This window comes from Epinephelus moara, chromosome 24, assembly GCF_006386435.1.
Source record: "Epinephelus moara isolate mb chromosome 24, YSFRI_EMoa_1.0, whole genome shotgun sequence".
NCBI classification, from domain to species: domain Eukaryota; kingdom Metazoa; phylum Chordata; class Actinopteri; order Perciformes; family Serranidae; genus Epinephelus; species Epinephelus moara.
Genome location: NC_065529.1, coordinates 26,068,536 through 26,079,618, shown reverse-complemented (window position 1 = coordinate 26,079,618; position 11,083 = coordinate 26,068,536). Strand labels below are relative to the sequence as shown.

General features: G+C 37.5%; 1 protein-coding gene across 2 annotated transcripts in view; it reads left to right on the top strand.

Annotated features, from left to right (window-relative positions):
* The first annotated feature begins 6,687 nt into the window (after positions 1 to 6,687).
* The window catches only part of rad18 (RAD18 E3 ubiquitin protein ligase), a 41,465-nt gene continuing 37,069 nt past the window's right edge, over positions 6,688 to 11,083 (top strand). For both annotated transcript variants that reach the window (XM_050039009.1, XM_050039008.1), the window contains exons 1-4: positions 6,688 to 6,839; positions 9,418 to 9,496; positions 10,060 to 10,121; positions 10,277 to 10,347. In XM_050039009.1, coding sequence (XP_049894966.1) covers positions 6,789 to 6,839; positions 9,418 to 9,496; positions 10,060 to 10,121; positions 10,277 to 10,347 — 263 coding nt within the window. In that variant the 5' untranslated portion in view covers positions 6,688 to 6,788. The remainder of the gene's footprint in view (positions 6,840 to 9,417; positions 9,497 to 10,059; positions 10,122 to 10,276; positions 10,348 to 11,083) is intronic.

The following is an 11,083-nucleotide window of genomic DNA, read 5'->3' as shown; positions in this document are numbered from 1 at the left end:
TACTCTTTTTGGAAATAATGGTGGAAAGTCATCCCTGACTAAACATTTGCTTGATATTATCTGAATCATGATAATGTTTTCTCCATGCGAGGAGAGAGTTAGAAAAAGAAACAGAAAGAAATGATGAAAACTCAGTAACAGATTCAGTCTGACAAAATATAAGAAAACGTTTAATGTACCGAAAACAATCCTTAAACACACAGAATCAGTAATACAATTCTGCACCGATAAGAACATTTGAAAATCCCAGACTGAAATAGACCCTGCGTGAAATACCTGGTAATTAATCTGTGTTATAATTCCTGACAACCTGAAACAGAGAGTCTCACAGGCATTTGGTACATCATGTCTTCTTGCTAATATAAGCATATAATTACTACTTGGCTGAGCATCCACTGCTTAAACATTTTCATTTTCCAAACCCGTCTCAGCGGAGTGCTGGAAGAGGACAGCGGTTGGTCGAACTCCAGCTGAAATGATCTGCGACAGAGCCCAGTTTAGGTCCATTCCACCTGATTCAAATGTGAATGCACCAGTGTTATTTATATCCAGTCTGCATTAGTATCTTTTTAATAGTAATTCATATCTTGTGGTATTTTAAAACAGCTCAGTGTAGGCATTTCCTTATTCAGACGACAGAATTCAAAGCATGGACCATGCCCTTTGCGACTGAATAAATGTCACACATAAATTGACAAACACAATTCACACAGCTGAAGACAGTGTTTTAATATGAAGACTTCACTCAGGAGAAGGTAAAATAGAGTTGCATAATATTATCCTCGGCTGAATGAATTCAATTAATCAGAGCTAACACCATAAATTGAAATAGAGAAGCCTGATTGGTTTTGACATTTACAATTTCATTGACACTGGAAACATTATGAGTATCTTCCATTCTTATGTCTATCACACATTAATATGGTCACAAAAGAAATAATGAATGGTGAAAATTTGATTTAACAATCTCCCTAAAAAAACAGAAATGATAACAGACAGCAGCCTTTTATAAAGGTGTGCCATTTTGTTTGACACCTCCTGCCAAACAGCTGTACAAATTAATGGTCTCATCCTCCTCTGCAGGGAAAACGTTGTTACCAAATTGTTTGGTAATGCTATGGAGATCATGTGGAAAGAGTCGTTAACGCTTTGGCAACTCTATGAAATTACTTAACTGGCCAAATGCTCTGGGGGTGGCTTCCTCCATACCACTGGGAAAAATCTAATTACTGCACATAAATGCCTCTGGATGTTCACGTGACTGAATAATCACATTCCAGCACACGTGTGACATGGCCTAACATGAATACATTTGCATGACAATGTCCTGTTTCACAGACTGCCAGGGCACTCCTTTGATAATATTTGCACATGGACAGAAAAGGGGGCTTCCTCATAATTTGTTAAATATCAGAGGAAAATATTTTACATACATTCACAACTAACATCTAAATCTTACATTTACATCAATAAATATCTGTGATGCAGTGCCTAAGCTTCTCCCGGAAGGCTGAATGATGCTGCAGGCAGGAAGGAGTGCTCTGTATGTGCTGCAAGCATGTGTCACGGTAGGCATCTTCATGCTTGACAGTATTCATGCTTATCAGTAGGCTGATCTAACTAGGTTAAAGGCTAAAATGCATAAGGAAACAAATGGGTCCTCCCACTATCAGAGTTTCAAATTGGACCCTGCTATCCCTTCAAACTTGATTGGCCTTTCAATACACAGACTAATCTATTTCTTAAGTTACTGTTAGTGTGAATGGTTCCTTTACGTGAGTAATGCTTGTAAACACACGATTAATACAACCTTTTTATAATTACGATCAGTTGTTGTGATTCGCACAAATACTTATTTTTTTCAGTCATATTTCCAATATATGCATAGATATACCTGTAAAACTATGCTCCAAATATTACTGATTGAGCCTTTAAGTTGTATGCAAACCTTAGAGGTCCAGTGTGTAGGATTTAGGGGGATGCACTGGCAGAAATGGACTATACTATATTTTTTTTGTATGTGTTTTTTTAAACTGTCATCCAAAAAAAAAAATTGTTGAAACCTTGGACACTGATTCTGATCCATTTTACTGTTCTATTTGTTGTGAAAATTCAAAATACGTGACAAAATTAAAGACACATTTCCTCCTTTGCTTCTCTCCACTGGAGTTATCTGTCCGGCTGTCACCACTCCCTCCCTGTCTTTCGTTTGGCACTGCAGCTACATGAGGGGGCGGAGCTGTCCTCCATCTCTGTCTCCACAGTGTGTGTGTTGTCCACAACTTCCTCCTCTTCATCCTCTTCCACCTAAATTTTACTATCTGACCTGTTGAACATGAGCTATCTGAGTTATGAAATGATTCCTCTGTTCTTGTGCCTGTTGCAGCTGTGTCCTGCTGCCACATTTCCTTCACTGATTCATGGTCAAACATCTCTAAATGCTTCTGACAGATGCCAAAAATGCAGAAAATTGAACCTGTTCAGAAATTTTTTATGACGGACATAAGGTTTCGGACTCAGTGTGCAAACTTGATGACACAATGTGAAGGTGTATATATTTTAAGATGTGCGACAGTTTTGGATGAAAAAAAAGTGTGAGTCGTGTATATTAACCTAGGGAGTCTGTCATGTTGTTTCTACAGTAGCACGGAACAGACAAACAAAACACATTTGTGTTTTTGCATTGGCTACCATTGCTTTTTTTTTTATTGTAAACTCAGCTTACAACTTCACACGGCAACAAGACAGCCTCCCAGAACAGTTCACCAAACATTCTTATACTCCTCCTTAGACAGACATCCTACTTAACTTTCTGTGTGTGTGTGTGTGTGTGTGTGTGTGTGTGTGTGTGTGTGTGTGTCCATCCATCCATCTTCTAACCACTTCATCCTCTTGAGGGTCGCGGGGTGGGCTGGAGCCTATCCCAGCTGACATTGGGCGAGAGAGTACACCCTGGACAGGTCGCCAGACTATCACAGGGCTGACACATAGAGACAGACAACTACGGAGTTATCAATTAACCTAATCCCCAGGACTCTGCATGTCTTTGGACTGTGGGAGGAAGCCGGAGTGCTCGGAGAGAACCCACGCTGACACGGGGAGAACATGCAAACTCCGAACAGAAGGGCTCCACACCCGGGATTGAACCAGGAACCCTCTTGCTGTGAGGCGACAGTGCTAACCACCACACCACCGTGCCACCCCTGTGTGTGTGTGTGTGTGTGTGTGTGTGTGTGTGTGTGTGTGTGTGTGTGTGTGTGTGAGTGTGTGTGTGTGAATTGTTTTGGAACATTCTGCTCTTATTATCTTGCCCCATTGAAGGTTGTTCAATCTAAGTACATATTCTGCGTCTGATCTGACCTTAACTGTCTCACATTCCTAGGCCTTTTCGCCACCACACCATTGTCCTCCCTCATGACAATCTATCAATCTGGAACCTCACTGCTAGATGCCACTAGACCCTATAAGCTAGACCTTTACTGGAAACCTTGAACATTTTATGTGTGCCTTGAGAATATGAATTTATTTCACATGACTTCAACAACATGAGCAGGACTCATCTTATATATGAAAGCATGCAAACATTAAAATACAGTGTAACTGCACAAAATGACAGTCTGAGTTTACATCATAAAGTTTTTGTGGCCATTTTACACAAAGACGCTAAAAGTTTTCCTTTCATGTGTCTGTTTTAGATTTACACACACTTAATATGCAACATAAATAAATGTCTGCCCAGGATGCAGAGCCATGGTGCACTTAGTGTGCGTACTTGTTATGGACACATGATCAATGGTATTGAGGGCTGTAATGGCCACAGGCCACAAGCTGTCAGCTGTAAGTTGCATAGTTGAGCCACAGATCAAATTGAAAATGTCTCTTCACTGACACAGTGTCTTTACCTTCAAGGTCAGCATTTAATCTGAGGACCCATCACTATCTGGAAAGCATTTACTCTGTATTTCTTGTTTGCTCAAATGATTCTAATTTGTGTCATTTTGAAATGCAGGTTGTTTAACAAGGTAATTTTGTTCTTTCTGTGGGTTGAGTACATCAATCATGGGTAAAGTGAAACATAATTTGAGAATAAAATAGTAGAGTTGGCAGAACACTCATTTAACAATTATGTCATGAGAGATAGACATGAACTACCTTATTTAAATGCACTCAATCAAGGGTATAAATCTGCCAACATTTTGAAATTATGTAAAATATAATCATGGCACATGCAAAGTTCACAGTCATTTATTGTTAGGAGTGAGTGATAGAAAAACTAGCACAAGGAGTACTGAGAGTTTATTTTATAGGTTACTGTGGGCCTCTGGTAACAGTTTGCTGGTGTAAGGGGAAACTACTGTCTATGTTCACTGTCTGTGAGGCACCTCAAAAGCCTGGTAAGCATTTTCCAGTTCAAGGACAAGTTGCTGCGATTACTCCATGATGCCTTACATGTGGAGAGATTGTTTAGTTTAAGACTTTCCCACCAGCAGCTGAGACCCTTAAAACAACCATCACAGCCACACACTGTAGGTAATTATATGTTTTAAATATTATATAAGTGGTTATACAATATTTCTTCATGCTTACAGTACACTTGTCATCCAGGATCACTTTATCAGCTGAAATGAGGACTAGCAAGGCTGTCATGTTACAGGCACCACAAGTAAGTCAGTTGTTCTGGAATACCCATTTTCCACTCTCAGATTTCCTGGTTGGAGTCATGGCTAGAACGGTTTTAACAGAGATTAAATTTTGAGGGGCTGACTTGGTTAATTAAAGGAATACAAACAACTGCTTAAGTCTTGTCTTATGCTATCTGTCCTTCACTACACACAGTTCCCAAGACTGGTAACAAAAAATGCAAATTTTGCAAAGTGTTTCTGTTTTATTTTATTTTTTTATTTTATCACTGGTCTTAATTCTTCACTTTCTTCTGCAAAATGAGCCACACTGGATAATCATGTAGATTGTTCAATATTTACTTAAAAAAGTATTTATATCTATGATTGGACTCACTACATTATAACAGTTAGTATATCATATTCATTTATACAATCAACCTGTTATGTAAAATGTCAAAACTAATTAAAAATAAAGGTTAACTGACATTTAATCATGAGACCAAAAATATATTTCATGTTTAATACAATACATAATTGTACAAAAGCTTTTGATTTGCCATTTTGTAACTATTTATCCCAATTCATCAGGAAAAAAGACAATCAATTGTGATTACATAAACTTAAGAGGGACGAGGCCTAGAGGAAGACCAAAGAGGAGATTTATGGATGTCGTGAAAGAGGATATGAAGTCAGTTGGTGTGAGAGAAGAGGATGCAGAGGATAGGGTTAGAAGGAGGCAGATGATTCGCTGTGGTGACCCCTAAAGGGAACCGCCGAAAGAAGAAGAAGAAGAAACTCAATAGGAAGTAGGCCTATGTATGTATTTATGTATTTATTTTAAAATAGCCCTACCTATTCTTTGACAATACCACTACAGCAAGACATCTGGACAATTTATCAAACAAGTAAGGTTAAGGGATTTTAATTTAATTTAGTTTTTTAATTTTATGTACTTTATTAATCCCCCTGAGGGAAAATTCAATTTTTTCACTCTTTTGTCATTAACACACAGGTCCGAAAGACACACACATGCACAAACAGGACCTATACATGCACAAAGCTGCTGGGGGGTTCGGTGCCTTGCTCAAGGGCACATCGGCAGTGCCTAGGAGGTGAACTGGCACCTCTCCAGCCACCAGTCCACGCTCCATATTTGGTCCAGATGGGGACTTGAACAGGCCACCCTCCGGTTCCAAACCTGAGTCCCTATGGACTGAGCTACTGATACCATATGTTTGAGTGACTGACTAGCCTACAATATTTCTGGTCCAGAATCAATAGGCCTATCTTTTATTATTTTTTTTTATCAGTTGACAATACAGTGGTACAAATAAACAGTGGCATTTCAATTTAAACAGATACATAAATGAATATACATAAAACAACGAACAAAATATAGATGATAGATAGATAGATAGATAGATAGATAGATAGATAGATAGATAGATAGATAGATACAATAAAGTAATAAAAAACATGCCAGGGGTTAGCATACATAAATAAACAGAAAGCAGCTTAGGAGAAAACATTAAATTGGGAGCACAGTCTGAGAATTCCATACCTTTTTTGCTTAAGTTATTGTCTTATAGCACAATGTCTGAAACGTGAAAGTGAGGTTTTACTACAACTAGGCCTAATTTAAAGTTATTTATATATTGTCCTGAACCTCAAAAAAACAAAAACATAATAAAATAAAATAAAATAAAATAAAAATCTAGTAGTTAATTTGGTTAGTTGAGTTTCAAAATTATAGACATTATCATTCAAGATAAATATGCAAATATCTATATAGTATATCCAAAACAGATGTAAAATATTTCAGTATGGGGATAACAAAAGGCACAGCTTGAATCAATACTAATTAAAAAAAATAAAAATAAATTATTATTACCAAAAAGGACCAAACCAGATGACGTCGATAAATAATTTGAAATGAAACTTCTTAAACCTGTTTAACTAAAAATGATTTAAAATAAAAAAAATTAATAAAGTCCAGACTGTTGTTACATAATCCGCCCCATGATGTTTATATCACAGCAGAAAACGGAAGTCGTCAAATGACGTCAGAAGGGCGCTGCATCCTAGTGAGCGGGATTTTGATTCCTGACCACTGAAACAAAAAAGTTTTGTGGTTTTCTCTAACAGCTGCTGCTTTGTTTACGAGTCATGGCGGTACAGATTGAAGCGGATTTACCACCCAACCTTTCATGTCTCAAAGTAAGTTGAATATATTTATTTTTCAAGTGTTAAATGGGGTCTGCGAGCTCTGAGCCGCCAAGTGAAAACCCCCTTAAACTAGCACTGCAGTAACGCACATCCATAACACACACCAACGATAACAGCAAGTATTGTTACAACTCAAAATCAATTCAGACAACGTTACTAACAAAACTGTTACGTATCCAGTTCGTTTGTAAGTTACACAACAGCCCGATGTGCTCACTTGATGCTAACCTAGCTAACGTTAACCCTGTACTAACTATTCTAATGAAGTAGTTAAGAAACAAACTGACGTTACAGCTAACGTTAACACTGATCATAAGATGGAAGCCTGTCCATTTAGAAAACGTTATTTAACGTTAAACATACGTTCATATTAAAACGAATCAACCTAAAAGGTACTGATGCTGCAGCGTCAAAACAAACAGTAACCTAAACATACATAGCTAGGGGTCACGTCAGGTGATGCTAACTTCTCTCGGTAATGCTAACTTCTTTTAGCTGCACAGTGTGTGGTAGTTTGACAGTGACAGTGCGTTAGACATATGATAACATGAGAAAGGGTGTCGGTTAACGTTAGCTGTTGTTTATATTGTAACTTTTTAGAGCTGATGCGTTCAAAGTGAAACTATCCAGGGTAAGAGAACATGACTCATGCAGCTATGTAGTAATAATGCATAATAGTCTAATTAATCTGTGGGTTGACCCAGGGAAATTGCACTAGTAATCAGTCAAGGTTTTATGTGATCCTTAGAGACGCCAAAGATAAACCAAAAATTAGTGGTCAAAATTTACATCCCTCCTGTCACAGCATGACACTTTTAGTCCAGTCAGTCTAGCTCAATAAAGGGCCCAACCTAGGAGAAATTGCAATAGTAATGTTTCATAGTTTTAATTGTACCTAATATCTCCTGTATCACATATTAAAAGTATAGAAGAGTTAGTGGAACATATTAAGTCAAAAGCAAAGTTTTAATGTCTTAGTGCGACACAGTCAGGGAAAGGATTAGTACCAGAGGGTCTGTGTACACCTATCCAGCATGTGTGATGTTTTTTTTTTTTAAGTTTTGGAGGTCAGTCCTTCTAATAAAACATATTTTGAGACAGGATTTAAATGTCTTATACATGTATCCTCGAAACAAACCTTTTCAAAACTGCCTACAACCTCTACCTCACACTTTCTGCATTATTTCCCTCTCTACCTCTCTATGGATTATTCCATCTTTTTTTATTGCTGTTCTTGTTCTTTGTAAAGCGTCTCTGAGTATCCTGAAAAGCGCTATATAAATCTGACAATCAATTTTTGGCCATAATTTCCTCTTAAACTCTGTACCACACGGCTCCTTTCTAAACAAGGTCTGTTCGATTATATCACTGTAAACACAACTATTATTAATAATAAGAAGGATAAAAAATAAACAGAGGTGAAGGTAGTTTGATATTCGACATATTCGGATATTCATTTTGGGTTCAACAGTGATTTCCACCTCCCTCTCATAGGCAGAAAACAATGAGCAACATAGAGTAGGCTAATACCCCCACCCGCCCACACACACACACACACACACACACACACACACACACAAACACTCACAAAAACAAACTTTTTATTTCCAAAAAAATAATTTGGTTCTCTTTGAAAAAAAAGTCAATTTTCTTCAATAGCTTTGACATTACTCAGACTTTTTTCACTGAAAACCAATGGAGTTTGTTTTAAAAAATCATATAAAATAGAAAGAGCATTGAACCCATTTAAAAAGAGGTGTGCCTCATTAGGCCCACTTGGCCAAGCCATTCTACATTGGTGTGGGGTGTCTGCGTCCAGTAATGTCAAAGCTATTGAAGAAAATAGACTTTTTTCACTGAAAACCAAATTAATTTTTTGGAAATTCCTACAAAATAGAAAGTGTGTTTTTGTGAGTGTTTGAGTGTGTGTGGGCAGGTGGGGGTATTTCACCTTCCTATGTTGCTCATTGTTTTTTGCCTATGAGAGGGAGGTGGAAATCACTGTTGAACCCAAAATGAATATGCGAATATCCGTTGAATATTCAATGTCCAACAGACTTCACCTAGGTGAAAAATAACAATTATTATTTATTAGGACCAATAAAAACTTTAAAAAACTATAAAACATAAAAAACTGTAAAACATTACTGTTCTAGGTTGGGCCTATTTTGAGCTAGATTGACTGGACTATAAGGAAATGGTAACATTACCCTTCTGTAGGAAAGTGTTTGAAACTTCCTGCTAACTTCATGACTTAAGTTTCCTAAAAGGAAATCAGCAACTGTAGTCTGGAAATCGTGTGCACCAGTCATCATGATTTGATAAATTTTGTTATAATTTTGTTTTGATTTTATAATATTTGAATAAAATCCATGATTTTAAATGCAACTCCTCTATTAATAATGTTTACATGAGCTTCACCAAAAAAGTAATTATTCAGTTTGTAAAATTAATTTCATGTCTCCAACCTGCCATGTTTTCACCTGTTTTGTATCATTTAACTAATAGTTGAGCTGTTTTTGTGAGTATTCATAAATATGCTGACTACTGTGGTTTTTCTCATCTGCAGAATGTTGACACCCTGCTTCGATGTCCCATCTGCTTCGACTTCCTCAATATTTCAATGATGACGAAATGCTCTCACAATTGTAAGTAGCAAATAGAGCAGCTGTTAAGGTAGTTACTGTAATAAGAAACAAAGCAATGAATATATGAAGGCAAGAGCATTGAGCAACTTGTATAACAAGCAATAGGCTATGTGTGTGTGTGTGTGTGTGTGTTAGCTACTAGTAATATAGCGTATGTTATCTTTGGTATTGTAATTACCACAAGCAAGAGAACCATTCAGTAGTCATCATGACTGTCCTTCTGGATCCTGCTGTTGTCTCTGCAGTAATAACATGGAGTGAGTTCCCTGCTTGAGTTAAAGCAAGCTTATTTTCAGTGGATGCATCTTTGCCTGCATTTATTTGTGTCCTTGGACTTTGCATGCTTTTTTTGCTTGGGAATTGTGCTTTGTGTTGTATATGAGTGCATTATTAGGCTGGAGGTATTCAAATAAGGAACTGTGATTGAGCCATACTTGACCTTCATTTGTGGATTGTGTACAGTTGGGCACTGCAGAGAACTTGTATTGTTCAATCCACAAACTTCGACCTATTGGCTAACATGTTATGTATAACATACATTTTGTTTGCATTTAATTTTACAGTTTGCTCCTTGTGCATCAGAAAATTTCTTTGCTATAAGATGCAGTGTCCAGTGTGCAATACAGTAAGTATGAACTTGACTCCAGGCATATTTGCATAATCATCAGGGTTATTACCTTAATCCAAATGACATAATTGCAGGTCATGACCTGTAATTAACTGTATTAATGTGATAAATAAGACAGGATCCATCATATTTTTCTTTCTTTTTTCTTTCAGCAAGCAACAGAACAAGATCTAAGAAACAACCGTTTACTGGATGACTTGGTTGTAAACTTTAAAGATGCAAGGTAACTATAACACACAATGTAAATGGTTACACGTAAACTAATGGCTTGATTATATGGGATGTGGACTGGCGCGACACGTCTGCCACAGCATGCCTGCCCCCGAGGGCATCTATTATAATCACATGAAGGAGCTTCACCGACCACAGAAGCACTGCGCGGCTCTTCTCTATTTTTACGTGGCTGGTCTAATTTTTGCGCATGGCCCGCAGCCCTCCAACAGAAACTATACAGAACTGTGTAAAAAATGAGTACTTCCTGTTTACAAATGATACAAATGAATACCTCATTGTACCAGAGGAATGTGACACAGAGCAGAGCAACCTTGTGGGTGTTTTTACGTTTCACATTAAAATAAATCTATCAAATCAGTGCATCCTGTTGTTAAAACGACCCAGTTAATTAATTCAGTACCAGTTAATATAGCCTACATGCTTTCAAACCCTGCATAAACAACTGTGTTATCACTTGGCAAAACTCAATACACACACAGTGAAGCAAGCAGCAACCCTATGCTACAAACACAGAGTCTGTGTAGCAGGTAGAAACCCCTGCTCTGCTTCTATGCTGTTTTGGTATCAGTTTTGAATCCAGAGTGCTGTTATCAGTACGATCAATGGGCATATAAAAAAGATTAAAGCCCTAACCACAGTTGTTCTCATAAACAAATCAGCAACATGGGTACATGATGTTGGAGTCATTGAGGTACTGGTTTGTTGACTCTCAGGCCCTGATCACG